Source organism: Chiloscyllium plagiosum, chromosome 6 (assembly GCF_004010195.1).
Source record: "Chiloscyllium plagiosum isolate BGI_BamShark_2017 chromosome 6, ASM401019v2, whole genome shotgun sequence".
In the NCBI taxonomy this organism is placed as follows: Eukaryota; Metazoa; Chordata; class Chondrichthyes; order Orectolobiformes; family Hemiscylliidae; genus Chiloscyllium; species Chiloscyllium plagiosum.
In genome coordinates, this window is record NC_057715.1 from 63,719,896 (window position 1) to 63,746,493 (window position 26,598).

General features: G+C 40.1%; 1 protein-coding gene across 2 annotated transcripts in view; it reads left to right on the forward strand.

The window, feature by feature from the left end:
- The first annotated feature begins 4,180 nt into the window (after positions 1-4,180).
- Positions 4,181-26,598, forward strand: part of LOC122550641 (neuromedin-S-like) — a 28,114-nt gene continuing 5,696 nt past the window's right edge. Inside the window, exons 1-7 of one of the 2 annotated variants that reach the window (XM_043691700.1) lie at positions 4,181-4,296; positions 8,328-8,383; positions 8,518-8,568; positions 10,077-10,136; positions 10,299-10,328; positions 10,423-10,470; positions 10,976-11,050. In XM_043691700.1, the coding sequence (XP_043547635.1) occupies positions 4,194-4,296; positions 8,328-8,383; positions 8,518-8,568; positions 10,077-10,136; positions 10,299-10,328; positions 10,423-10,470; positions 10,976-11,050 (423 nt within the window). In that variant the 5' untranslated portion in view covers positions 4,181-4,193. The remainder of the gene's footprint in view (positions 4,297-8,327; positions 8,384-8,517; positions 8,569-10,076; positions 10,137-10,298; positions 10,329-10,422; positions 10,471-10,975; positions 11,051-26,598) is intronic. The other variant, XM_043691701.1, reaches the window with a different exon arrangement.

Here is a 26,598-nt window from a genome sequence, read left to right on the forward strand (position 1 = left end):
AACAATGCAACAGCATATAAAACAGTAATTGCTGCTCCTGGAATTCGAGGAAATCACCTCCGACACTTAAAATAACTCAAAAAAAGGAGCAGCTCTTAGAGCCAGAAATTTTTCCTGTCCTCCATCTTGAATTACCCAGAATCCTCTTCTTGATATCATGAGGAGTGAATTGAGTTGGCTAAAGACTGGTATCTATAATGCTGGGGACCACTGGAGGAGGACGAGATGGATCATCCATTTGGCACTTCTGGCTGAAGATTGCCGCGACAGCTTCACCATTATCCTTTGCACTGATGTGCTGTGCTCTTCCATCATGGAGGATGGGGATATTTGTGGAGCTTCCTTCTGCAGTGAATTGTTTAATCATCCACCTACATTCATAACTGGATGTGGCAAGACTGGAGAGCTTAGATCTGATCCATTGGTTGTGAGATCGCTTAGCTCTTTCTATCACTTGCTGCTTATACTGTTTGACATGCAAGTAGTACTATTTGGTGGCTTCATCAGGTTGGCACTTCATCTTCAGGTATGAATGGTGCTGCTCTTGGTATGCCCTTCTTACACTTTCCATTGAACCAGGGTTGATCCCTTGACTTGATGGTAATGGTTGAGTGGGCGATATGCTGGGACATGAGGTTACAGATTATGCTAGAGTACAATTCTGCTGATGCTGATGACCCTCAGCACCTCATGGATGCCCAGTCTTGAGTTGCTCGATTTGTTCAATGTCTGTCCTATTTAGCACAGTGAAAGTGCCACACAACGTGATGGAGGTTATGTGTCACTGTTAAATTGTTAGTATACATTATAAAGGAACAATAACAGTATATTTAGAAAATCAAAATACAATCCATCAGAGGCAGATTTTATGAAGGGTAAATTGTGTTTGACTAATTTGTTACAGTTTTGTGAAGATGTAACAAGCAATGGGGGATCATGTGGGTGTAGACATCTGGACTTCAAGAAGGCATTTGATAAGGTGAAGCATAAAAGGTTAATACACAAGATAAGATCACGTGGGGTTAGGGGTAATTTATTATCTTAAATAAAGGATTGGCCAAACAACAGAAAGCAGACAGTCAGGATAAATGGATCATTTTTAGGTGGGCAAGAGGCAACTAGTGGGCTGCCACATGGTTCAGTCCTTGATATCCTACTTTCTACAATCAATATTGATGATTTGGATATGGGGATAGAAAGCAGTCTAGCCAAATTTACAGTTATAATGAAGAAAAACAAATATTACAAATGAATATGGATAGACTAGATGAATGGACCAAAATTTGGCCATTGATTTTTAACGAAGATAAGTGCGAGGTTATCAATTTTGGTGAAAGGAATAGAAAGGCAACTTGCCCTCTAAATAGAGAGAAACTTCAGAGTGCTTCAATGCAGAGGGATCTGGGCGTCCTCATGCATGAATCGTAGAAAACTAGACTACAGGCAAAAATGAACCTCAATGGTTAGCGCCCAGTGGCTCTGACCTCCATAATTGTGAAGAGTTTTGAGAGGTTAGTCGTGGTTCCAGCATGTTAACTTGCCTTGATCCTCCACAATTGGCCTACCAGCACAACAGGTCCATGGCAGATGCCATCTTCCTCATGGTACACTCTGCCCTAGAACATCTGGATAAGAAAGATACCCATGTCAGGCATCTACTTATTGACAACAGCCCTGCCTTCAATACCATAATTCCAAACAAAAACATCTCTAAACTCTGAGACTCCGACTGTAACTGAATCTTCCTGACCCATATATCACAATCAGTAAGCATAGGTGACACCTCCTGCACCATATCTTCAATACCAGTGCCCCATAAGACCACATACTCAGTCCCCTACTATACTTCTTATACACTCACCATTAAATGGCCAAACTCTGCCCAATTCTATTCACAAGTTTGCTGATAACACCCATAGTGGTCGGTTGGTTCTCAAACAACGAGATAGAATACAGGAAAGAAATTGAGTGCTTAACAGAATGGTGTAAAGATAACAATCTCTCCATCAATGTATGCAAAATAAAGGAACTGGTCATTGACTTCAGGAGTTGAAGTGGACGGCACACCCCTGTCTGCATCAATGGTGCTGGGATGGAGAGGAGCAAGAACATCAAGTTCCTAAGAATGATTATCACCAACAGCTGTCCTGGTTCACCCACATTGATACGTTGGTCAAGGAAGCACATCAACATCTCTACTTCCTCAGGAGGCTAAGGAAATTTGGCATATCTCCAAAGACTCTTACAAATTTTTACAGAAGGTCCATAGAAAGCATCCTATCGGGATGCACCACAGTGTGGCATGGCAACTGGTCTTCCCAACCATAAGAAACTACAGAGAGTTGTGAACACAGGCCAGTCCACCATACAAATCAGCCTTTCATCCATGACTCCACCTGTACTTCCCACTGCCTTGGGAAAGCAGCTAACATAATCAAATGACTCCACCCACTCTGGTTATACTCTCTTCCACCCTCTTCCATTGGGAAGGAGTTATAAAAATTTGAATACACAAATGAACACATTTAAGAACAGATTCTTCCCACTGCTATTAGACTTTTGAATACACTTGACAAATATTCATTTTGATCTCTCTCTTTGCACCTTTTCTGCAGCTGTAACACTGTATTCTGCATGCTGTTCTGCTACCCTGATGTACTTTGTATGGTATGATCTGCCTGTAAAGCATGCAAAACAACACTTGCCACTATCTCAGTACATGTGACAACAAAAAAAATCAAACTCAAACTCAAGGCAAATGATAGTTGATTCAATGTTACAAGGCATTAGTGAGACTGCACCTGAAGCATTACATTTTTGGTCCCTCTATTGGGAGGGTTGTATTTGCATTGAAGGCAATTCAGAGGAGGTTCACTAGATTGCTTCCAGAGATGAGGAGCTTGTCTTATGAAGACAGATTTAGCAGTTCAGGCCTATACTGTCTGGAATTTAGAAAAATGAAAGGATATCTAATTAAAGTATGTAAGATGCTAAAGAGGATTGACGAAGTAGACATAGAAAGGATACTTTCTCAATTCGGATAATCTAGAAAAAGAGGTCATAGATTTATGATAAGGAGTGGCAGATCTAAAACAGAGATGAAGAGAAATTACTTCTCTCAAAGAATCATGAATCTATGGAATTCCCCACCCCAGACTGTGTTGGACGCTGGACCATTGAGTAAATTCATGGAGTGGATCAACAGGTTTTTGATTACCTGTTGTGCAGAGGGTTGTGCAGAATGGCCAAAAAGTAGAGTTGAGGTGAGACATAGAATCATAGAGTAGAATCCCTAGAGTGTGGAAACAGGCCATTTGGCCCAACAAGTCCACAGACCTAAGTCCTAAGAGTAGCCCACACAGATCCATTCCCATTACTGTACATTTACTCCTGACTAATGCACCTAACCTGCACATCCCTGAACATTATGGGCAACTTGGCATGGCCAATTCACATAACATGCAGATCTTTAGATTGTGGGAGGAAACCGGAGCACCGAGAGGAAACCCACGCAGACACGGGAAGAATGTGCAGATATAAATGATAGTATCAAATGGCGGAGCAGGCTCAAAGGGTTCCTAGTTTCTATGTTCTTATGTACTCATTATCTTCAAGCGCAGACATTGTTATTATGTCACTTTTAGACATTGCTTCCCACTTTTCTGACATCCGCGTTACCGCCTGACCCTTCTATAGCTGAAGATCATTCACAAAGCAGCCTTTACTCTATCGCGTTCAGGCGCGTTTCTTTTCCAAACGCATTGTATCTGGCGCTAACATTTTGAGAGCGTTTCCGTTGTACTGTGTACCATTATTAATTCTGTAGGTTAATATTAAATGGCTATACAGTCTGCATGGACTTGCAAAAGGGGAGATGAGTACGTAGCAAACAACACACATGTACATCAGATTCCCGTGTCTCCAATGTGTAATTTTGTGTGACATTTAATTAAACTCCCTTCTGCGTCGTAAAGAAGTAGTTTCGGCTCAGCTTATTAACTTTTGAAGTGAGGTTTGAAGCGTGCTGCTGATCAGCGGGGAGATAGCATGATAAATAAGAGCGCGGTGTGACATTTACACGGCGATTGGGACACCCGCTGAGCGCGGAATTGATCCAGGAGCCGTCAGGCTATATATAAATGGAGGGTTGCTCCCACCTCGGCAGCGAGTTGCCAGAACTCCTGCATAGTAGCATGCCGCACTGTCGCTCCAGCAAGAGCACTGAAATGAGGGGCAGCTCACAAATGCTTATCTTTCTGCTCTGGTGTTGCCTGTCTACTTTGCCTTTAAGTGCAGGTTCGTAGGTTTTTGACAAAGAAGCGGTTTTTCTTTGTAATGATCCAAATCAAGGTTGATACAAAGTTTGATCATTGCAACAAAAAACGCCGTATCACGGTTGTCGGTCGATTTAAATTGTGTTCGTTAATTTTTAAAATCTGGGCTTTTATTTCAGTTTGTGTCTTCATGCAAGTTTGTCACCTCAAACCAGCTGCGTTGTTTGGTGGAAATTATTTATTATCATTAACACCGATATTCGCATTGGATTAGTAATTGTGATTTTTTTTTTGTCTAGTTGTTTTGGGGTTAAATTGAGATATTATTTACAGTTTGGAAAATTGGATCTTCATGGTACTTGAGCAGGTTCGATGGGCCGAATGACCTCTTCATCGTTTTATACAGATCAGGACAGAAGGTTTCTGATCTTTGAGATTTAAAGGCTAGATAATTGCGATTTTTATTTAGGGATTCTGATTTGCAAAATTGGCTTAATCTGATTCCTAATGAAGCAATAACAATGCAGTCAGAAATGATATTTTTATATCAGCCTTTTGTCAGAGTGCGGACCGTGTCACTATTTCCCACTACACGGAAGGTCAAACAAACTGCAGTTACTTTGTCGGATTGTGCGCTGCCAGTGATCGACCTGATCTATCAAATCCCGAGTTTATGAGAAACTGGCAAATACGAGTAAATAAGTTCTGCAAAATTCTGCTGTACGGATCCTAGCCAGATATCAAAAATGAACTCTTTCTACACGCCAGACAATAATAGTTACGGAGGCGGAAATTTGAAACTTGATTAGACTTCCAAATTGCGGGGTAACGGGTAGGATGGTTTAGAGATTGGTCTGAAATTATATTTTCCGCTCTGCTAGGGGATGTCAAAATGAGTTGAGAGCGCGGAAAACAAAATGACAGTGAACCATTCTTCAGACTAAGGTCTTAAACATCTCCGTCCATCTGCCATGACCTCTCCCATATGAGATGTTCAATAATTTGTACCTTTTTAACAGTTTTGTTTTAAATAGGTGAGCTGTTTTTGTTCAATGGAGCCACTGTGAGTGAAGTGAATGTGACACTGGCTGATGTTTGTTTTATTCATTCTTGTTGTGGGATGTGGTCCCTGGCTGCCCAGCATTTATTGCCAGTCCCTAGTTGCCCTTGAGAAGGTGTTGGTGAGGTTTCTTCTTAAACCGCTGCAGTCCACCTGCTGTCAATAAGTTGCCACGATTAATTTATTTAAATTTTAAAAATGGTATGAATATAAAGTAGTTTTCACCACTTACACTATAACATTGACTATTAGACTAAAGTTTCTGTCCGTTTGATATATAAGAAATGGCCGGAGGTACCAGATACTGCCAAGGCTATGGGCCCTGCAAAATTCCAGCGATAGTATGGATGATGTGTGCTCCAGAAATTCCTACAGCTCTAGCCAAATTGTTTCAGTACAGCTACAATGCTGACATCTACTCGACAATGTGGAAAATTGGCCAGGTTATGTTCTGTACACAAAAAGCAGGACAAATCCAATCCAGCCAATTACAATCCCAAGTGTATACTCTTGATCATCAGTAAATTGATGGAAAGTGTCATCAACAGTGCTATCAAGCAGCATCTGCTCAGCATTAACCTGTTCACTGATGCCCAGTTTGGGTTCTGCCAGAGCCATTCAGCTCCTGACCTCATTACAGCTTTGGTTCAAACATGAATAAAAGAGCTGAGATCAGTGCTGCTTTTGACCAAATAGGGCATCAACAAACTACGGCTAAACTTCAGTCAGTGGGAATCTAAAGGATAACTTTCTACTGGTTGAAGCTATACTTGACAGACAGGATGGTGGCTCTAATTGTTGGAGACCAGTAATTTCAGTTCCAGGAGATGTCTTCAGAAGTTGCTCAGGGTTGTGTCTTCAGAACAACCATCTTCAGCTGCTTCATCAATGACCTTCCCTTCATTTTAAGGTAGGAAGTGAGGATGCTTGCTGATATTTGAACAACGTTCAGCACCAATCGCAGCTGCTCACATGCTGAAACAATTCATTTTCAAATGCAACAGGAACTGACAAAATCCAGTTTTGGACTGACAAGAGACAAGTAACAATAATACAAGTGCTAGGCATTGACCATCTCCAAGAACAGAGAGCCTAACCATCACTGAATTTCCCACAATCAATACCGGGGGTGAACATTGATCAAAAACTGAACTGCAACAGCATATAGAGCCAATAGCTGCAAGAGCAGGTCAGAGGCTAAGACTCTACCAGCAAGTAACTTACCTCTTGTCTTCCCAAAGCCTATCCACCAACTACAAGGCACAAGTCAGCAATGAGATGGAATGTTTTTCACTTGCCTAGATGAATGCAGCTCCAGCAACACACAAGAAACTTTTTACCATCAGGATAAGCAGTCAATATGATTGGCACCACATCCATTAACTCTGTCCACACCAATGCTCACAAGCAGCAGTATATACCATCTACAAAATGCACTGCAGAAATTCACTAGGCTCATTAGCCAGCACCTTTCAAAGCCACTATCTTCCAGAAGGTCGGGATCAGTAGATATATGGGAACATCACTACCTGCAAGTTTCCCTCCAGGCCAACAACCATCTTGAATTATTCCTTATGTCTTGCTGAGTCAAAATCCTGGAATTCCCTCCCTAGAGGGTTTGTGGATCTACCTAGGGAGGGCAATAAATGCTGGACCAGCCAGCAAAGCCCACCTCCCATGAATGAACTTTAGAAAAATCAAATGAGAATAATGTGCCCCCGCTAATCAAACTATTAAAACATAGATCTCCTTAGAAAAATAAAAATTGTTCATTGGGATCGCCTTCTCATCCTTTACCATGTCAAGACTTGGAGCTTCAAGGAAAGAAAATATTTGGACAATGGAAAGGAGATGTAGGATTCTTTTCCTTCTCATTCTGCATTATCTGTAAGCAGATAGTACCATAAACCCCATCATGTCTCAGCTTCCACTGCAATTTCCATCTGAACTCTGTTATTTAACAAGCTCTATTGCCTTTCTTCCTCAATATCCCAGAAGAAGGAACAAAGGCAGAAGAAGCATTAGATCCTTCTCTCAGCACTTCACTACAATTAATCACAACAAATACCAATTTTGAAGACATTCTACTAATGGACATTGGAGAATCTGTCAGATGAGAGTGTGCAAGTGATCAGGTATTGCTGCAACATGATGCAGATAATGTAACTGGCCAGAGGATCAGGATATTTTGTCCTGCTGAAGAATTAGAGGTTTCCAGACCTCATTAGTGTCCATTTTTAAAAGAATGATGTCTTATAGAGGATTCAGTATAGATTCTGATATTGACACAAAATAGCTCAGAAATCAACTCTCTGTGAATGCCTTACTGGATTTGTTGAACTCAATTCTGCTTTCTCTGTAATGGACACCCTAGCAAATGGACACCCATTTTACAAAGATGTGATTAGCACTCAGTAGCAACCGAACATGTGACATTTGACACCCACTTTTTTTGATATTTAATTTGAATGTGTCTTCCCACTTAAATGGAAGCTTTAGTAATTGTAACAAGGTCAACCAGCTAGGCATCATAGAATATGAGTTCCCTGATTGGAACAGGCTAACATTCCCAATCAGGGAGCCCTGGCTGACAGATAAAAATGAAAGTGTCAGAGATACTGCATTCTGAGAGTGGACTCTGAAGAGGCAGTACTAAAGTCATGGACTGCTCAAATGTAAATACACAGTGACTTGGTGATGGGATACCAACCTCTATGGACTTATTTCAGAAGCTAATGTGGATGGTGATCCTGCATAACAGATTGTCACATGTCCTGGTCTCATTCACCTCAATATTGCTGAAAGTCAATGGGCAATTCAAATATAAATACCCATTTTATAAGAACTAAATTTCAGCTCTACTTCTTTGTTAATTTGATTATACACTTTTTTCTCATCCAGTTTCCACGCTTCAATATGTTAGTTTTATTATATATACTTAATGTGTTCTTTGACCATTTGCATCCATCACACTTACTTATCCCTGTTGGCAGGGTCTCCACATCACTTCCAAGACTATTTTGAAGAATGGGACAATAACAATGCAGAGGTAATATTAATGATTCCAATAAATGTTTGCTGGATATTGTGGCTGACATTGTCTAACTTTAACAACAAATTACATTCCTGGGGGATGAGCAACATAATGTAAATGTAATTGTGATCTTGTTTTCACCACTTTAGAATTTGGCTTTGTGTTTTACTCAGTGGAGGGCACTTCAGACACAGCCTCAGGTAAAATAAGAACTTTTATTTTCTTCATTGTAAAACACGTAGTGAATAAATGTATTTATCTGTAATCTTTTTAATGAATTATATATTTGAGATTCCTTAAGTACAATACAATAAGGGCATTTTTTGTTGCTAGTACAAGACAAGTCATTATTGTCCTTTTGTCAAAAGGATGGTCAAACAACCTTCCAAGATTTTGATCAGTTTGTGAATGAACATTTAGCTAAATTATTGAATAGATTAACAGCAGAATCTCTGCTAATCCTGCTTTCCAATAAACTCACAGCTCTTTGTTATCCATTGAAAAGGTTTTGTATTTCAAGCAGTGTAACCATGACTTGCCAAATTCAATAATGGTCCTTTCAGTAGATGATTTTAGCCATGATACCTAAAGTATCCTGAATGCTTCTAAAAACAAAGAATATTTGAATGCAATAATAACTTTGAGTCTGGCAGCGTAGTAGTATGAGCTATGCAGTAAGACTCAGGCGGGCACATATTTTCCAAGTAAGCCTCATGCGTTATACTGTATCTCTGAAAGGATCAAAAGGTCTACTATGAAGAAGGGTACTGAACTACATGTTCATCCTTTATTATTGGAGTTCTCTGACATTCAGCAAAACCTCTTGTCGCCTTCCTCATTTTCCTGAAGAGGCAAAGGGTAATACTGAGTGATGCAACTTACTTTTTAATTGGAAGTAGTCTAGACTGGGATAACTGTGCCTTACTAATAAGCTAATAGAAATACATTCACTCAGCACAGCCAGGGAAATGAACCACATTTGATCTTTGTGACCTTTGGTCTTCCTTTGTACTCAGAGTTTTTAGGAGAATGCATGAGAATGGTAACATCACATCATTATAAAGTTTCTGAGGACCTTGAATAAAATCTTAGTTCTGAATTTCAACGTTGATACTCATTGTAGACAATTTGGCTTTTTGGATTATTTTGTTGATCATTGATGTGTAGCCTGAGTTTGAAGTGAGCCAGTCCACTGGGATTAAAGGATAAAGTTTTTGCTGACTAAGGAGATGCTGTGCAAATATAATGCTTCTGCATAATAGTTAATTATAATTAATATCTGTTGGATTTTATAAAACCACAATATCTATGTTCAGTTTCTTATGATGAAGGAGCTAACATGTTTTCTGACATGTTTAGAACTGCAGTTCCTCAGCATGCTTATGACTTCACAGTAGTTCACTGTTACCATCTGCAGCCCCCTGCTATAGAGAAAACACTTTGGAATAGAAAGAAACTGCCCTTTGTTATAGAAGAATAACAGAAGGAGAAAATTAATTGCTAATTAATATTCTTTAACATTGACTGGCAATGATTCAGGAATTGGTTAATTCTAATGTGTAAATTCCCAATTACTTGAGGTAAAAAGAAATGAGCAATGGGGGTGGGGAGGGGGAATGGCTAAGAACCAAAATACTGTTAGACTTTAAGAACTGCCATCTTTGTTGTGTTTTTGCTAATTGACATACATTAAATATTTACATTTCAGCTCACTAAATTTGTTATGGACTTTTGCAATACCATCCTACAAAATATGCCAAGAACTGAGGTGAGTATTTGGTATTAATCATTGAAGTTATTTTACACATTTTCTTTCAAATTCAGATACTGCCATTTCCTTTTCTAAATGATTAAATTCAAAGGTTTGTTTCTGTTACAAGTTACTATTGCTGTTAACTTACCAAATATTCTATCATTACACCTACTCTAGGGTGATGATGGTATAAGCATGTATAAAAGAGTAAGTATATTTTATTATTTTATTTATAGAGTAAAATTGTGAAATTTGTTTACCTCATTGTGCATTAGTGAAGTTCTGTTTTTCTCTGATACAGTTTTTATTTCATTACTCCAAAACGCAAACACCACATCTGAAAAATGCAGTAAGTATTTTCAGTTAATGTTTTAGTAATAGTGCTCATGTACTATCATAATAGCCTAATAATAATACTTTCACTTTTCATAATTGCAGATAGTAAAGAAATCTCTTCTGAATGCATAAATATAATAATACATCGTTTGTTAATGTTTAACTTTAACTTTATTCCCATAATCTAAAATAAAAATATTTTAAAGACTAAGAATGAATATTAAACTTTGAAATACCTTTTAACTGATCATTTAAATGACCTAGCAAACCAACCATTCAGTTCAAAGCTGATTCAGAAGAGGTAATAAATGTTGGCATTGCCAGTGACACAACCCGTGCAAGAACAAGCAAATATTGTGCTATCTTTAATCCTATTAACCTTTAAAGAATCTGTCAATGGAATAAATCTGTTCAGTAATTTAGTGTCTGATTTTTAAAAAAAGTACAAGATTGGATTATTTGAAAATGTGAGAAATCTCTGAATGTCTGGTGTTTATCATGGTTTTTTTTTGTTGTAGTTGTCCGCTGTGCACCCATTACTTCATCTTGCTCCAAAGCTTTCTGAAAGAAGAATGGATCGATCTCTTGATTCAGTATGTATATTTTACTTCCATTCTCATTTTCAACCTTTCACATTGCTCTAAAAATGTTGATCAGGGTACTCAAAACTATTTATTATATCATTCTAAAGAAGGCACCTCCTATCTAATCTATATAAAATAAATTTTCTATAAATATATATTTTCTAATATTACTATAAGGTAACTTTGTATTGATCATGAACAAGAGCTGAGTTTGATTTAATACTGCAGTAAGAGCATTATACTCTACTACTAACATTCAGAAATGTCATAAATAATTAAATGAAAAAGCCATCTTATTATATAGTTTTGATTTCAAATGATCAATTTTCGATCTCTTATTAGTTAGTCAATCCTCCATCCATGCTAATATAATGTCCACACAGCATGGTCCTTATCTTAATGCTCACTTAATATGCAGTACTTTATTGAAGACCCTTTTGGAAATCCAAACACATTGAATCATCTGGTTTCCCTGTATCTACCCTGCTTGCACCTCCTCAAAGAACTGTAATAAATGTTTCATTTATAATTTCCCCTTCTGAAGCTGTACTGTTTCTGCTTGATTTTATTATGCATTTATAAATGCTCAGCTATTACATCCTATATAATATACTCCAACATGTTCCCAATAACAAATGCTAATCTGACTGGCCAATTGTTCCCTCCTTTTCTGTCTTCCTCCCTTTTTGAAGGGAGGGAGTGTTATATTGACAGTTTTCCAATACTCTGGGACTTTTCCGAAATCTAAGGAGATTTCTATTAATATATCCACTATCTCTGTAGTTAATTCTTTTAAAATCCCAGGATGCAACCCATCAAATCCAATTAACTTATTGGCCTTTAGCCTATTAGTTTCCCTAGTTGCTTTTCTCTTGTGATAGTTCTTGTGTTTATTTCTACCCCACATTGGGCCTCTTGATTATTTAGCATTTCTGGAATGCTGTTAATGTTTTCTAGTGAAGACTAAGCAAAATATTTATTCACCTGCTCTGCCATGTTCAGGTTTGTCACTATTATTTCCTCATCCTCATTCTTTATGGGCCCTATGTTCCACTTTGACTTCTGTTTTCTTTTTTATATCATACTATGTGTTAGCTCTTACCTTTACTATCTGTATTTTATATTACTTGCTAATTTGCTCTCTATTTATTTAATCACTCTTTATTTTTGTTTGGTCATCTTTTGTTGACTTTTAAAACAAGGGTTTACCCTAGTCACTGCCACATTGTATTTTTTATCTTTCATTTGATTCTATCCTTAACTTACTCGGTTATATATGGTTAACACCTTCCTAGAATTCTTCTTCATCACTGGATATATCTTTGCTGTGAGTCATGAATTATTTTCTTAAACATCTGCTATTGTTCCTCAGCTGTATTTTCTACTAAACTCCTTTCCAGTTCACCAGCCAATTCATAGAGTCATAAGAGTCATACAGCATGGAAAGAGACTCTTTGGTCCAACTCATCTATGCCAACCAATATCCTAAACTGATCTAGTCTCATTTGCCAGCATTTGACCGATATCCCTCTAAACCCTTTCTATTCATGAACCCATCCAGATGCCTTTTACGTCTTGAAATTGTACCAGCATCCTCCACTTCCACTGGCAGCTTGTTTCATACACACAACACTCTCTGCGTGAAAAAAATTCTCCCTCAAGTCCCTTTTAAATCTTTTCTCTCTCACCCTAAACCTATACCCTCTAACTTTGGACTCATCTGTCCTAGGAAAAAACCTTGGCTATTAATCTTATCCATGCCCCTCATGATTTTATAAACCTCTGTATGGTCACCTCTGATGCTCCAAAGAAAAAAGTCCCGGGCTTTCAGCCTCTGTCTACAACTCAAATCCTCCAAATCTGGCAACATCCTACCAAATCTTCTCTGAACCCTTTCAAGTTTAATAACATATTTCCTATAGTAGGGAGAACAGAATTCTAAAAGTGGCCTCACCAATGTCCTGTACAGCCGCCAATTCCTATGCTCAATGCTCTGACTAATGAAGGCAAGAGTGCCAAACATCTTCTCCATCACCCTGTCTACGTGCAACTCCACTTTCAGGAAACTCTGCATCTGCACCCCTAGGTCTTTTTGTTCGAGAACACTCCTCAGGGCACTACCATTAACTATATAAGTCAGCCCTTATTTCTTTGCAATGCCCTTACTTAAGCATAGCATTGTTGTTTCTGACCCACGTTTCTTCCCCTTAAGCTTAGTGCTAAATTTTACCATGTTGGGTCTCTATTCCGTAGGGAATCTCTTACTCTGGCATAAGTTATTAAAACTACCTTGTTGCACATTACTCGATACAAAATAGCCTGATCCAAAATTGGGAATATTTACAAAACATCGATCGACAAAACTCAATAAATTATTCCTCAAGGTTATCTTTGCCGATTTGATTTTCACAGATCCCCATGAAGATTAAACTCACCCATGATTATTGTCTGCCTTTTTTAACATGCCTTCATTGTCTCTTAATTTATTCTTTGTATCTCATAATTTGTTGTTTGTTCTACAGAATAGCTACTGTTAGGAGACCTATGGACTACTCTCACCACTGTCTTCTCATCTTGTTTGTTCTTTCTTCTACCTGTATGGCGTCAATCGAGTCATTTTCTATAGCTAAATTAAATCTATGCTAACTGTTCCCCAAATAGTTCCCAACTGGTACTTCATTATCTTGATCCAACTCATTCCCCCAGAACAGCAATGTCTCCTTCCTCAGACGACCAGGAAAATTACTGATCTGAGAATTGTCCTGAACATACTCTAGAAATTCTGGTCTTTAAATTACCACTATCCCAAACTATATTACGATAATTAAACTTCCAAATTATAACTACTCTGTAGATTTTGTACCTCGGTTATTACTTTGCAAATTTGTTCTTCCAATTGGACCTCTAAATAATACATCCAGCAATGGAATGCTGGCTTTTTGTTTGGGTGAGGGTGGGGGTGGGGGTTCAATCAAATAGATTTTGTCCTTGACCTTTCCAAGACACCCTTTCTCTCCAACACAGTTATATTCTCCCTAATCAATACCAGTGTCCCACTTCATTTCTTTCCTCCCCTATTATTCTTGAGCAGTTTGTTTCCAGGAATATTTTATATCAGTCCTTCCAGTTTTTGAGCCATGCATCCATTCATTACGTTCCACTGTGTAAATCCCTATTTGTAGTTTCCCAACCCTATCATATTCTGCAAAGATTTTCTTATGAAGAGAGGTTGAGTAGATTGGGCCTGTATTCAATGGAATTTAGAAGAATGAGAGGCAGCCTAATTAAAACATAGAAAATTCTTAGAGGGCTTGACAGCATAGATGAGGAGAGATTGTTTCCCTTTCTGGGGAATCTAGCACCCCCAGATGGTGTAATCAGAGTAAAGGATCACTTATTTAAGAGATAGATAAGGATGAATAAAAACAGGATGCCAGAGAAACTCTATGTCTAACAGCATCTTTAGAGAGAGAAGCAGAGTTAATACTTTGAGTCGTAGATTCATAGAGTCATACAGCATGGAAACAGACTCTTCAGCCCAATTCATCCATGCTGACCAGGTTTCCCAAACTGAGCTAGTCCACTTGCTTGCAATTGGCACACATTCCCCAAAACCTTTCCTATCCATGTACTGTCCAAATATCTTTGAAATATTGTAATTGTTCTCACTTCTACCACTTCCTCTGGCAGCTCATTACATATGTGCATCACCCTCCGTATAAAACCTCTCAAATTTTAAATCTTTTTAAATCTTTTCCCTCTCACCTTAAACCTATGCCTTCTAATTTTGGACTCCCCTACCCTGGAGAAAGGACCTTGGGTATTCACCTTATCTATTCCCATCATGATTTTATAAATCTCTTTAATGTCCCCTCAGCCTCCAACCTCCAGAAAAGAAGTCCCAGCCTATCCAGCCTGTCCTTATAACTCAAACCCTCCAGATTCTTGTAAATCTTTTTGACACCTTTTCCAGTTTAAAAACCCCTCTAGCAGGATGACCATAATTGTATGCAGTACTCCAAATGTGGCCTTACCAATGTCTTATACAGCCATAACATGACTTCCCAACTCCTATACTCAGTGTTCTGGCTGATGAAGGCAAGCATGCCAAATGCCTTCTTCACCACCCTGTCCACCTGCATTCAAGGAACTATGTACCTGCACCCTCGCTCTTTCTTTTGACAACATTCCCCAGGGCCTGACCAATAACTGCTGTTAAGTCCTGTTCTGATATGATTTTTTCAGAACTGAAAGGAGTTGGAAAATGGTGGTTTTTAGACTGTTGGGAAAAGTGGAGGAGGAGCAAGCGAGGACATTAGGGTAGAGGCCCATTGTAAAAAAAAGGGATTGCTAGGGGTTGTTTTCTTTTTAGAAGAATAAAAAAAGTAAAGACAGTGTATCACGACTGACAGCCAAAATAAAAGGGAATCCAAAAGTCGTCTCTCAGCATATTAACTGGCAAAAGTATGAGTAGAGCCAATTAGGCAAAAAGGAGATTTATGCTTGGAGGCAGAGGGTATGGCTGATGTATTAATTGAGTACTGTCCAAGCAAGGAGGTACTTTAATGTTATGGTGACATCCATTGTTGAGCAACTTTGTTTATTAAAAATAAATAAAAGTGAGATAGTAGCAAGGCCATAGATAAGTAGGTAAGTTGCCAGCAATTTAAGATACATTCAAGGATATAGGGGGCATGTAACAGTTTAAATTGTAGAGGCACAGCCAAAATCTTCTAATCATCCCCGCATTCAGGGTGATGCCAGAGGATTGGAAAATTACAAATGTTGCCCAGCTGTTCAATAAAGGGTGCAAGGAGAAGCCCAGCAATTGCAGTCGGTTTAACCTCAATGCAGGGAAAGCTTTTAGAAAAGATAACGTAGGACAAAATAAGCAGTTACTTCACGAATACTAATTAAATTGAGAATCCAACAATGTTTTGTTAAACAAATAATTTGATTCATTTATTTGAGGTATCATAGGATTGTAACCATCTCCTCCGCATCATGACAGCTCTGATCTGCTAGGAAAAAATGGCCACAACCACAGCTGCAAACAACTCCGTGAAAGGAGTTTTCCTTCACTGAGAATACGGATATAAGGGATTTTTTATTTACAACGCTGAAGACAATGATTTCAATTTGAAATGCCCTTATTCGACCCAGTCCATCTCAGCAGCACCCATTTCTCCAGGTGGGACTGCCAGCTGAACATTACACCAAGTGATTCACTGATGTCCAATCATGGATATGGAGAACAAGGCCCCCGAAGACAGCTTCTTACTCAGCTGCCAGCAGGAGGATTGTGAGCAATAACCCACTACTGCTACTGTTAGTTTTCTGACCGAGAATTAGGGCCAAAACTGAGATTGTGATGCAAAGAGAAAGTCCAACCCTCTGTCTCTCTCTCTCTTTTCCTTTATTATGCTCCTTAAAACATACCTTTTTGATATTCTTCAAAATTGCCTGATAGTGTTCCTTTGACGTGTTGATACATTTTACTGCTCTAAGTGCCCTTCAGGGGTACATTGTTTTGTTGTGGTAGAATTATATATGTTGTGTAGGCAAATATAGCAACAAGTTTGCAAGAAGGTACAAGCATCATTGAATTCAGGTGCCAGTTGATTTATTTTTGGTGTGTTTTTAATGAGGGACAAGTATTAGCCAGAACTTCCAAGTAGACATCTTGAAAAATGTTCGTATTACAGAGGAGGAGGTGCTGGATGTCTTGACATGCATAAAAGTGGATAAATCCCCAGGACCTGATCAGGTGTACCCCAGAACTCTGTGGGAAGCTTGGGAAGTGATTGCTGGGCTCCTTGATGAGGTATTTGTATCAGGATAGACACGAGTGAAGTGCCGGAAGACAGGAGGTTGGCTAACGTGGTACCACGATTTAAGAAAGGTGGTAAGGACAAGTCAGGGAACTGTAGACTGGTGAGCCTGACATCAGTGGTGGGCAAGTTGTTGGAGGGAATCCTGAGGGACAGGATTTACATGTATTTGGAAAAGTAAGGACTGATTAGGGATAGTGAACGTGGCTTTGTGCATGGGAAATCATGTCTCATGAACTTGATTGAGTTTTTTGAAGAAGTTTGAGGGCAGAATGGTGGATGTGATCTATATGGATCTCAATAAGGCATTTGACAAGGTTCCTCATGGTAGATTGGTTAGCAAGGTTAGATCTCATGGAATACAGGGAGAACTGGCTTGAAGGTAGAAGACAGAGGGTGGTGGTGGAGGGTTATTTTTCAGACTGGAGGCCTGTGACCAGTGGAGTGCCACAAGGGTCGGTGCTGGGTCCACTGCGTTTCATCATTTATATAAATGCCGTGGATGTGAACATAGGAGGTATAGTTAGTAAGTTTACAGATGACACCAAAATTGGTGATGTAGTGGACAGCAAAGAAGGTTACCTCAGATTACAACAGGATCTTGATCAGATGGACCAATGGGCTGAGGAGTGGCAGATGGAGTTTAATTCAGATAAATGCGAGGTGCTGCATTTTGGAAAGGCAAATCAGAGCAAGACTTACACACTTAATGGTAAGGTCCTTGGGAGTGTTGCTGAACAAAGAGACCTTGAAGCGCAGGTTCATAGTTCTTTGAAAGTGGAGTCACAGGTAGATAGGATGGTGAAGAAGGCGTTTGGTATGCTTTTCTTTGTTGGTCAGAGCATGAGTATAGGACTTGGGAGGTCATGTTGCAGCTGCACAGGACATTGGTTAGGCCACTTTTGGAATATTGCTTGCAATTCTGATCTCCTTCCTATCAGAAAGATGTTGTAAAACTTGCAAGGGTTCAGAAAAGATCTCAAGGATGCTACCAGAGTTGGAGGATTTGAGCTACAGGGAGAGGGTGAATAAGCCGGGCCTGTTTTCCTTGGAGTGTCATGGGGTGATCTTATAGATGTTTATAAAATCATGAGGGGCATGGATAGGATAAACAGACAAGGTCTTTTACCTGGGGTGGGGGGGTCCAGAACTGGAGGACATAGGTTGAGGGTGAGAGGGAAAACTTTAAAAGGGACTTAAGGGCCAACGTTTTCACACAGAGGGTGGTGCGTGTATAGAATGAGCCACCAGAGGAAGTGGTAGAGGCTGGTTCAATTACAACATTTAAAAGGCATCTGGATAGGTATATGAATAGGAAGGGTTTCGAAGGATATGGGCTAAGTGCTGGCAAGTGGGAGTAGATTAGGTTAGGATATCTGGTTGGCATGGACGAGTTGGAATGAAGGGTCTGTTTCCGTCCTGTACATCTCTATGGCTCTGTGACTCTAATATTTTCTTTTCCCACAGTGCCATGAGATCTTTAACATCTTTCTGTACATCTTTCCATCTAAATAGAAACTTTATTTATTGTCTCATTCCATTCAGGAGTCAATCATAGGAGCATCATAATAGCAGGAGTATGCCTTTTGGCCCCTTGAGTATCATTCAAAAGGGTCTTTGCTGATCTTTAACCACATTTACACTTTCCTGCACAATCCCTATATCCTGATTGCCTTAATAGCCAACAAGTTTTCAATACTGACTTCAATATACTCAATGATTTAGCATTCAGAGCTCTTCGGAGTACAGGATTTCAAATGGCCATAATCTTTCAAGTGAAGAAATTTCTCTTCTTGTCAGTCCTAATTGGCTTTGATATATTACTTACTTTGAAGCAATGATCACTAGTTGTAAAATTCCTAGCCAGGGATAGCAATGTCCCAATATCTATTCTTGCAAGCCTCTTAAGATTTATTTTATGTTTCAATGAGATCACCACTCATTCTTCTAAATTCCAGGGAATATAGACATAATCTGCTGAATCTCCCCTCATATGACTATGCCTTCATCCCAGGAATCAGTCTGGGTGAACCATTGTTGCATTCTGTTTAAGGCAAGTATATCCTTTCTTAGTCGAGGAGACCAGGTGTGATTACATCAAGGTAATATATAATTGCCATAAGACTCCTTTATCTTTATGATATTAATTTTCTTGTAATAAGGATGAATTCAAAGTTTGTAAGAAGATTTGTAGCTCGGGTGCTCGTTGTTGTGGCTCTGTTCGCCGAGCTGGGAATTTGTGTTGCAGACGTTTCGTCCCATGTCTAGGTGACATCCTCAGTGCTTGGGAGCCTCCTGTGAAGCGCTTCTGTGATGTTTCCTCCGGCATTTATAGTGGTTTGTCTCTGCCGCTTCTGGTTGTCAGTTCCAGCTGTCCGCTGTAGTGGCCGGTATATTGGGTCCAGGTCGATGTGTTTGTTGATAGAATCTGTGGATGAGTGCCATGCCTCTAGGAATTCCCTGGCTGTTCTCTGTTTGGCTTGTCCTAAAATAGTAGTGTTGTCCCAGCTTCACAGGAGGCTCCCAAGCACTGAGGATGTCACCTAGATAGAGGACAAAACGTCTGCAACACAAATTCCCAGCTCGGCGAACAGAACCACAACAATAAGGATGAATCTTTCTAGTACCTTAATGAATATATATCTGAAAGGTTTGTGGGTCTTCCAATCAAACCAATTAATCCCTTTGGCTTGGTTGACATCTGTCCTAAAAAGAAACTTATCTGTCATACCTATTGTGTGGTTTTCTCTTGGAATCATAGTGAGACTTCTGGAGTGACTTTTATATTCGCTCAAAATACATGCAATGAATATGTGCCTGCATATGCAAATTCATCTATTTCTTTAATTAAGACTACTTTTCTTTCTCATTGGAAACTTGTTATTCTTTATCCTTTTCCAAAGAAACCATACCTTGTTAAATAGAGAGAATTCAATGTAATTGCAAGACTTAAGTCAAAGACTGGTTGGGACAACTAACCTAAAAAGTGATTTACATGTTCATCTAGTCATAGGACCACTGCGGCTCCATAAGTTTCACAAAATGTATTAAGTTTGTCACAATAAGTATAAAGAAATGACACTTGATAAAAGGTAGTGAAATCATTGATTTACTGTGGAATACCAGCTTGCAAATTCTGGTTGATTACACACTTGCTTCTCATTGTGTTCTAATGACTGAAGTTTTATTCATTTCTTGTCACATGCCTGCCTACTAACCCTTGCTGTGCATAGTCAGTGGGTTCCTTGAGTTCTGATTAGCTTGCCAAAACATAAATAGCATAGGATCAGTCTTGGCTTGGCTAGGTGGTGCATGACCAATTTCAGATTTGTTTCTTAAGGATGCCGGTCATCTTTCAGATATCTGGTATCTGCTGACTGGTTCCGTAAGATAGCAGTCACTTTGAAAGGTGAAGATTATACAGGGTCTTCCTTTGTTCTGCAATGAAATAGACATCAAAAGCTTTACAGGAATTGCATTAGACCTTATTCATATGATTACCTGGAATCAAACATTATGACTGTGCTGAGTTTTTACGGCCTATGTTGCCTTATAAGACATAACCATGCAGTTAATTAAAGACAAATAAAATAAGACAATAAGATACATTTATACAAAACAAGTCACAAAATGGCATAAAATTAACTTTAAGGCCATTAGAAATAGAAACAGGAGTAGGCCATTTGGCCCCTGAAGGCTGTCCCACCATTCAATTGGATCGTGGCTGATCTGACACTCCTAATGTTCATTTTCCTGCCCTTTCCCCATAATGCTTGATTGTCCTACTAATCAAAAACCTATCAATCTCAGCCTTAAATGAATACAAGGGTTCTGCCCTCAGAGCATTCTATGGCAAGGTGTTCCAAAGACTCCCACTCCTCTGAGAGAAGAAATTCCTCCTCAACTGGCATCCCTTTATTCTGAGACTATGTCCTATGGCCCTATACCCTCCCATGAGGGGAAACATCTTCTCAGTTTTTACCCTGTCAAGCCCTTTAAGAATCCTATATGTCTCAGTGTGATCACCTCTCATTTTTTCTAAATTCCAATAGGTTGAATCCTAACCTGTTTAACCTTTGCCATGAGACTTCATGGGGTCTCAATGTTGAGAACTCTCAGGGCATGCCCACCTCTCCAAACTTTCATGGTTGTTAGAGGTCCATCATCTCAGCTCAAGCACATCTCTGCAGGAGTTCCGCAGGGTAATGTCCCACATCTAACCAGTTCCCTCATTAAAGCCCTTCCTTCCATCATAGTTCTGAAGTGGGAATATTCACTGAAGATTGCACAAGGCTCAGCATCATTTGCAACATCTCAGGTACTGAAAGAGTTCATGCCCATGTGCAGCAAAACCTGGGTAATGCCCAGCCTTGCACTGATAAATGGCAAATAACATTCACATCATTGGCATTGACCAGAATCAAGCCAATGTCCCTTGACATTCATTAGCATCACTTGAATTTCCACTAAGAACATCTTGGGCTTACCATTAACCAGAAATTGAACTGGACCAACCATATAAGGTGGTTCCAAGTACAGGCCAGAGGCTAGGAATTCTGCAGCAAGTAGCCCACCTCCCCAAAGGCTGCCCACCAGTACAAGGTATAAATCAGGGGTGTGATAGAATATTCCTCACTCACCTGGATGAGTGCAACTCCAACAATATGCAAGAAGCTCAGTACCATCCAGGACAAAGCAACACACTTGATCAGGACTCCATCCACTACCCTTCTCCACTAGCACACAGTAGCAGCAATACATTTTTTTTCTTTATTCATTCACGGGATGTCACTAGCTAGGCAGCATTTATTGCCCAGCGGGCAGTTAAGAGTTAACCACATTGCTGGATCTGGAGTCACATGTAGGCAGACCAGGTTAGGATGGTCGTTTCCTTCCCTAAAGGACATTAGTGAACCAGATGGGTTTTTCCAACAATTGACAATGAATTAATCGTCATCATTAGATTCTTAATTCCATATATTTATTGAATTCAAATTCATCTGCTATGGCGGGATTTGAACCCAGGACCCCAGAACATTATCCGGGCTCTGGATTAACATCCACGGATAGTACCACTGGGCAGTTGCCTCCCCCACATACCATTTACAAGGCTTACTGCAGTAAATCACCAAGGCTTCTTCAACAGTACTTCCAAATCTGCAACCTGTAGCACATAGCAGTTACATGGGAACATGACCAAGTACCTCTCTACACTAGACACCATTCTTACTTTCAAATATGTCGCTGTTCCTTGAGTGAGGTAGAGTCAAATCCTGGACTCCCTCCCCAAGGGCATTGTGGTTTGACCTACAGGAAATCGACTCTAGCAATTCAAGAAGGCAGCACACCACCACTTTCTCAAGGACAGCTAGGGATGGGTGTTATTTACTCACCAAGCCAGTGAAACCCACATCCCAAGAATGAACAAAATAAATTGCCCCAGTCAAGCAATGTTCCTACCAGTTTGAGGATGATTGGTAAAATGTGTGACTGCAGTTGTAAGGTTGAGAGAAGGGCGACAGAGACATAAGATCAAGTGATAACAAATTTAGAGCAAGAGAAACCTTCTGAAGCAGAGGTTTATAAGCCTGTAGCACACACCTGTGAATCAGCGACTTAAACAGAGTTAAGGTCGGCTATTAATAATTGTTCAGATAGGTGATTGAAGGAAAGGTGATTAAAACGTGGGATCAGTGTGATATATTGACTTAGGACTACTGCTCAATAGAATACCCAACATAAGTAGTCCATATGGCCTAAGCAGCTTAAGTTTCTAATTTATACGCCATTCTATGAAAATGAATATAAGAACAATTGTCCAGACACTGGGAGAATTTTTTAAAAATTTGTTTGTGTGATATAGGCATTCCAGGCTAAGCTAACTTTTATAGCTCATCCCTAATTGCCCTTTAGCTGCCTCTTGAACTATTCCAGTTCTCAGAGTAGAAGAGTTTCCAGTGAAGGTGAAGATAGATTCTAGAATGCTACTTTCATTTGAAATTCTTCTGGAACAGGAGTGCAGGATCCACTTCCACAGGCTTTGCAAAGGATTATTGGATGTCTCCAGACCCAGCTTTATCTCCCTTTTTCACAAACTTTTATCTCCCGATGCAACACAAATCCATCTTTACAATGGGAATCCTTCCCTTGGGTCCCTAGCATTGCATGACTCCTCGGCCAATTTCCATTCTTACCCATCAACATTGACATCATTCCCATCAGGTCAGGGCTAGGTATATATTTGATAAATGTATTGGCAAGAAAGTTGGTAAAATCAGGTGAGATCAGAAATGAGCAATTCTCAATGACAAGAACAAAAAGCTCCATTTATCTACCAAGTGTTGAATAGTGCAAGGTGAGGCCTTTTACATCTATCAGCATCCCATTTTTAGTTTATCTCATCTCATTGAGATTCTGTTTTCCATTCTCCCACTTTTTGGATAGAAACTAGATGGTGACAATTCCTGACCTGAAAGTCAGAGCAGGTACCTGGCAACTGCAACTCACCACTTGCCTCTCCAGCCCTTCATCTGGCTCAGCAGTCGCCAATGTCCCAGGGCATATTCCATGAGCAGCAACTATCTGCACCCTGCATCCACAGATGTTGGCATCAAACATACATCCGCCTCATTGTATCTTCATGGCACATTTCTAACCCCTTGCAATATGCTCCTGCAAATCAGTGCTGCACTTTGGAATACACCAGTTCTACTTTGCCTTGTATAGCTTTTTTACACTTTACACCTTCAACCAGAGCTAACAGGCTCACAGTACATTTGTCTTGAGCTGTCTTTTAGGGAAGGCACAAAGACAGGCAGCTTGTCATGGTTGTCCACAGTTTTAATTCAATGGAGTTGACATATTGCTGCAAGGTATCAATCTCATCCATATACCATGGGCCAGCAGCATATACTGCATGTTTTTCAATCAAATGGTTATTTTTCAAACGCTAAGGGGAGTAGTCAAGGGAGTCACCATTCAGTCAGACCTTCCAGGCACAATAAGTCAAGGGCAGCCTCCAATATCAGGCCAGGAGCTTGGGCATGGTCAGTCAGCTTGTTGAGAAGGTCAGATCAGGCCAGGGGTCCATACCTCTACAGTCTGCCACTGTAGAGCCACAGTGGGCCACAGTCAGCCCTGTGGCTCCCAGTGTAGCCAGTCCAGGGAGTCATGTTAAGTCAGTTCAAGTGCTGCACAGAGATCAATCAGGGGTCTGGTCATTCATCAGGTGAGTTATTTATTTAGGTTGGTTAAGGGGGTGGGCCACGAACAGTCCTGCGGGTGTACCTACTTAACGTCAAAGGCTGGGTGGGTTATCAGCAGCCACTGCTGTCAGAGGGAAGCTGGGGAACTCAATTGAAGACAGCAGGCAGGGAAGGGGGGAAACTCAACAAAGAGGGGAGATGATAGAGCAATGAAGGCCAGGAGTTACTGCCGGATGGCAAGTTACTCACCCCAACCTCGAAAGAGGCCTTATGCCATGATGGTTGGCATAAATTAGCTGCTGGGCCTGGGCTCTGAAGTTGATGTTGAGAGGTAAGTCCAAAGTCATTGAGGCACGTGGAAAAATTTGAAAGCGTCAGTACTAATGAACTGGATGTGGAGTACCAGGAAGAAGGAAGCATGGAGGTTGTGGAAGGGGAGTGGGGACTTTATTCCCAGGCAGACTCTGCAACTCACTGTGCCAAATGTGACCTGTGTGGCCTTCCAGATTCATACAATCTGTAATTGTGCACCAGAAATGAAAAACTTTTGTGACCAGACTTGGAGTGAGAGGACTGAGTGTTTTATTCTCTGTCTGAGCACATGGGCTCTTCTTATGGAATGATGTGGTATCCTTCATTGGACAATTGCATTGATTAGACACTTTAACAATTCATATTGAAGTCATCTATAATGTAGCATCGTACATGCAAAATAGAGTTAGCGTCAAACTGTGTGGTGTACTGGTCGCAAACAATCTTGACCATGTTGTTGGTCATTCCTGATTGATAGTAGTCATCTCTGTAAAGCAGAAGTAATCACAGATGACCTTAAAAATGCTACCTGCAAGCCACAAAATTTGCCCAGGATTTCATAGGCTGTACAAGGACACAAAGCTGATTCCCTCTCATCGTGAACTGTCGGTATTTGCCAAATTGCTCTTCCATGTAATGCTGCCTTTCATTGGTGATGTGGAGCTGGGAGGACAAGTTATCAGAAATCAACACTTACTATCTTCTGCTATATTTACATAACAAGGCTTGTTTTGTATTAATTGGAATAAGGTCCATGTAGAGTAATTCCATGGCCCTCCTCTTCTGAGTCCTCTGTATCCCACTGTATGGAGAAATATGCTAATCTATCAAGAGGTAGATGTCTTAACCAAGATATTTACAGAGAGACAGGGCTACCCTCTACAGCCATGTCTAATGACTCCATTTCGCAAACTCCTGACTGAAGCCAACGGTTGATTTCCAGCATCTGCAGTCCTCACTTTTGCCTAATTGAAGCCAAGTGTAGGTACAATGCAGCCCATTCTTTGACCAGGGCTATCATGGAGCAGATGATAGGCCTCCTGAAGAACAGATTCAGATGCTTGGATCAGACAGGGGGATCCTTGCAATGCAATCCAGACAGAGTGTATTGCAGAATCCAGCATTTTGTGATGTGCAAACTGCAGCAGGACAGGAGGTAAAGAATTGGACTCTGAAAAGCTGGAAGAACAGCAGCAGTCTTCAAAGTCCAAAAATGAGGACGTGAAGCAGAAGGAATATTATGTTCTGAATAAAAGAGCACAGTTTCAACAAATACAATAAGACAGACAGGACTGAATTGATACCTAATTCTAGTCAATGAGTGTTGGCTACAGTGATCATTTGTTGGTGCTCAGAAGGCAAGCAGTTTGCTTTTGGCCCCATTGAGAAATACAGTGTGTAAATTTGTTCATTGTTCATTTCTGCTATTGCTGGATAAAAATGAATGTTTTCGAGTGTTTGAAGGATTTCCAGTATGTGAGGTACTTCATGGAACAATGAGACAATGGTAGCTACATTGGGGAAAGAGTAGCACTCTCTAAAGACACTGAGATGGAATGAGATTACCTCTAGCTTATCTCTCCACGCTTCAGGCTCTCTGCTGCCTCTAGCTTATCTCTCCACGCTTCAGGCTCTCTGCCTTTATTCCTAATGAAGGACTTTTGCCCGAAACATCGATTTCAAAGCTCCTTGGATGCTGCCTGAACTGCTGTGCTCTTCCAGCACCACTAATCCAGAATCTGGTTTCCAGCATCTGCAGTCATTGTTTTTACCTAGGGATGGGTAAGCTGAGTAGCTTGGTTCTTAAATAGCAACAGATTTATGAATGTGCACTTATACCTGCAATGAAACGCCAGCCATGCTATTTATATGGCCTGAGAAGTATTTGTTTCTGGCTGCCTTCCAAATACAGGTACATGCGCAGTGAAGGGAACCCCTCACTGGCACTTGACTGGGCACACATCTGGATTTTAAAAATAAGAGTTGGGAATCCTGGGAGGTCCGGGTAGTAGTGGGTACTTCTGCCTGTGTTGACTGAAAGGACAGAATAAGCAGAGCACCAAAGCAGCCTGTGCATAGCTAATTATGTGAGCTTTGGAACACCATCTGAGAAGTCTTGCTAGGCCATAAAACTGGAAATAATTGACACTTAGCCAAATGCTAGTAAACTTTATCTCATTCTACTTGTATAACCTTATTTTCTTGGGAT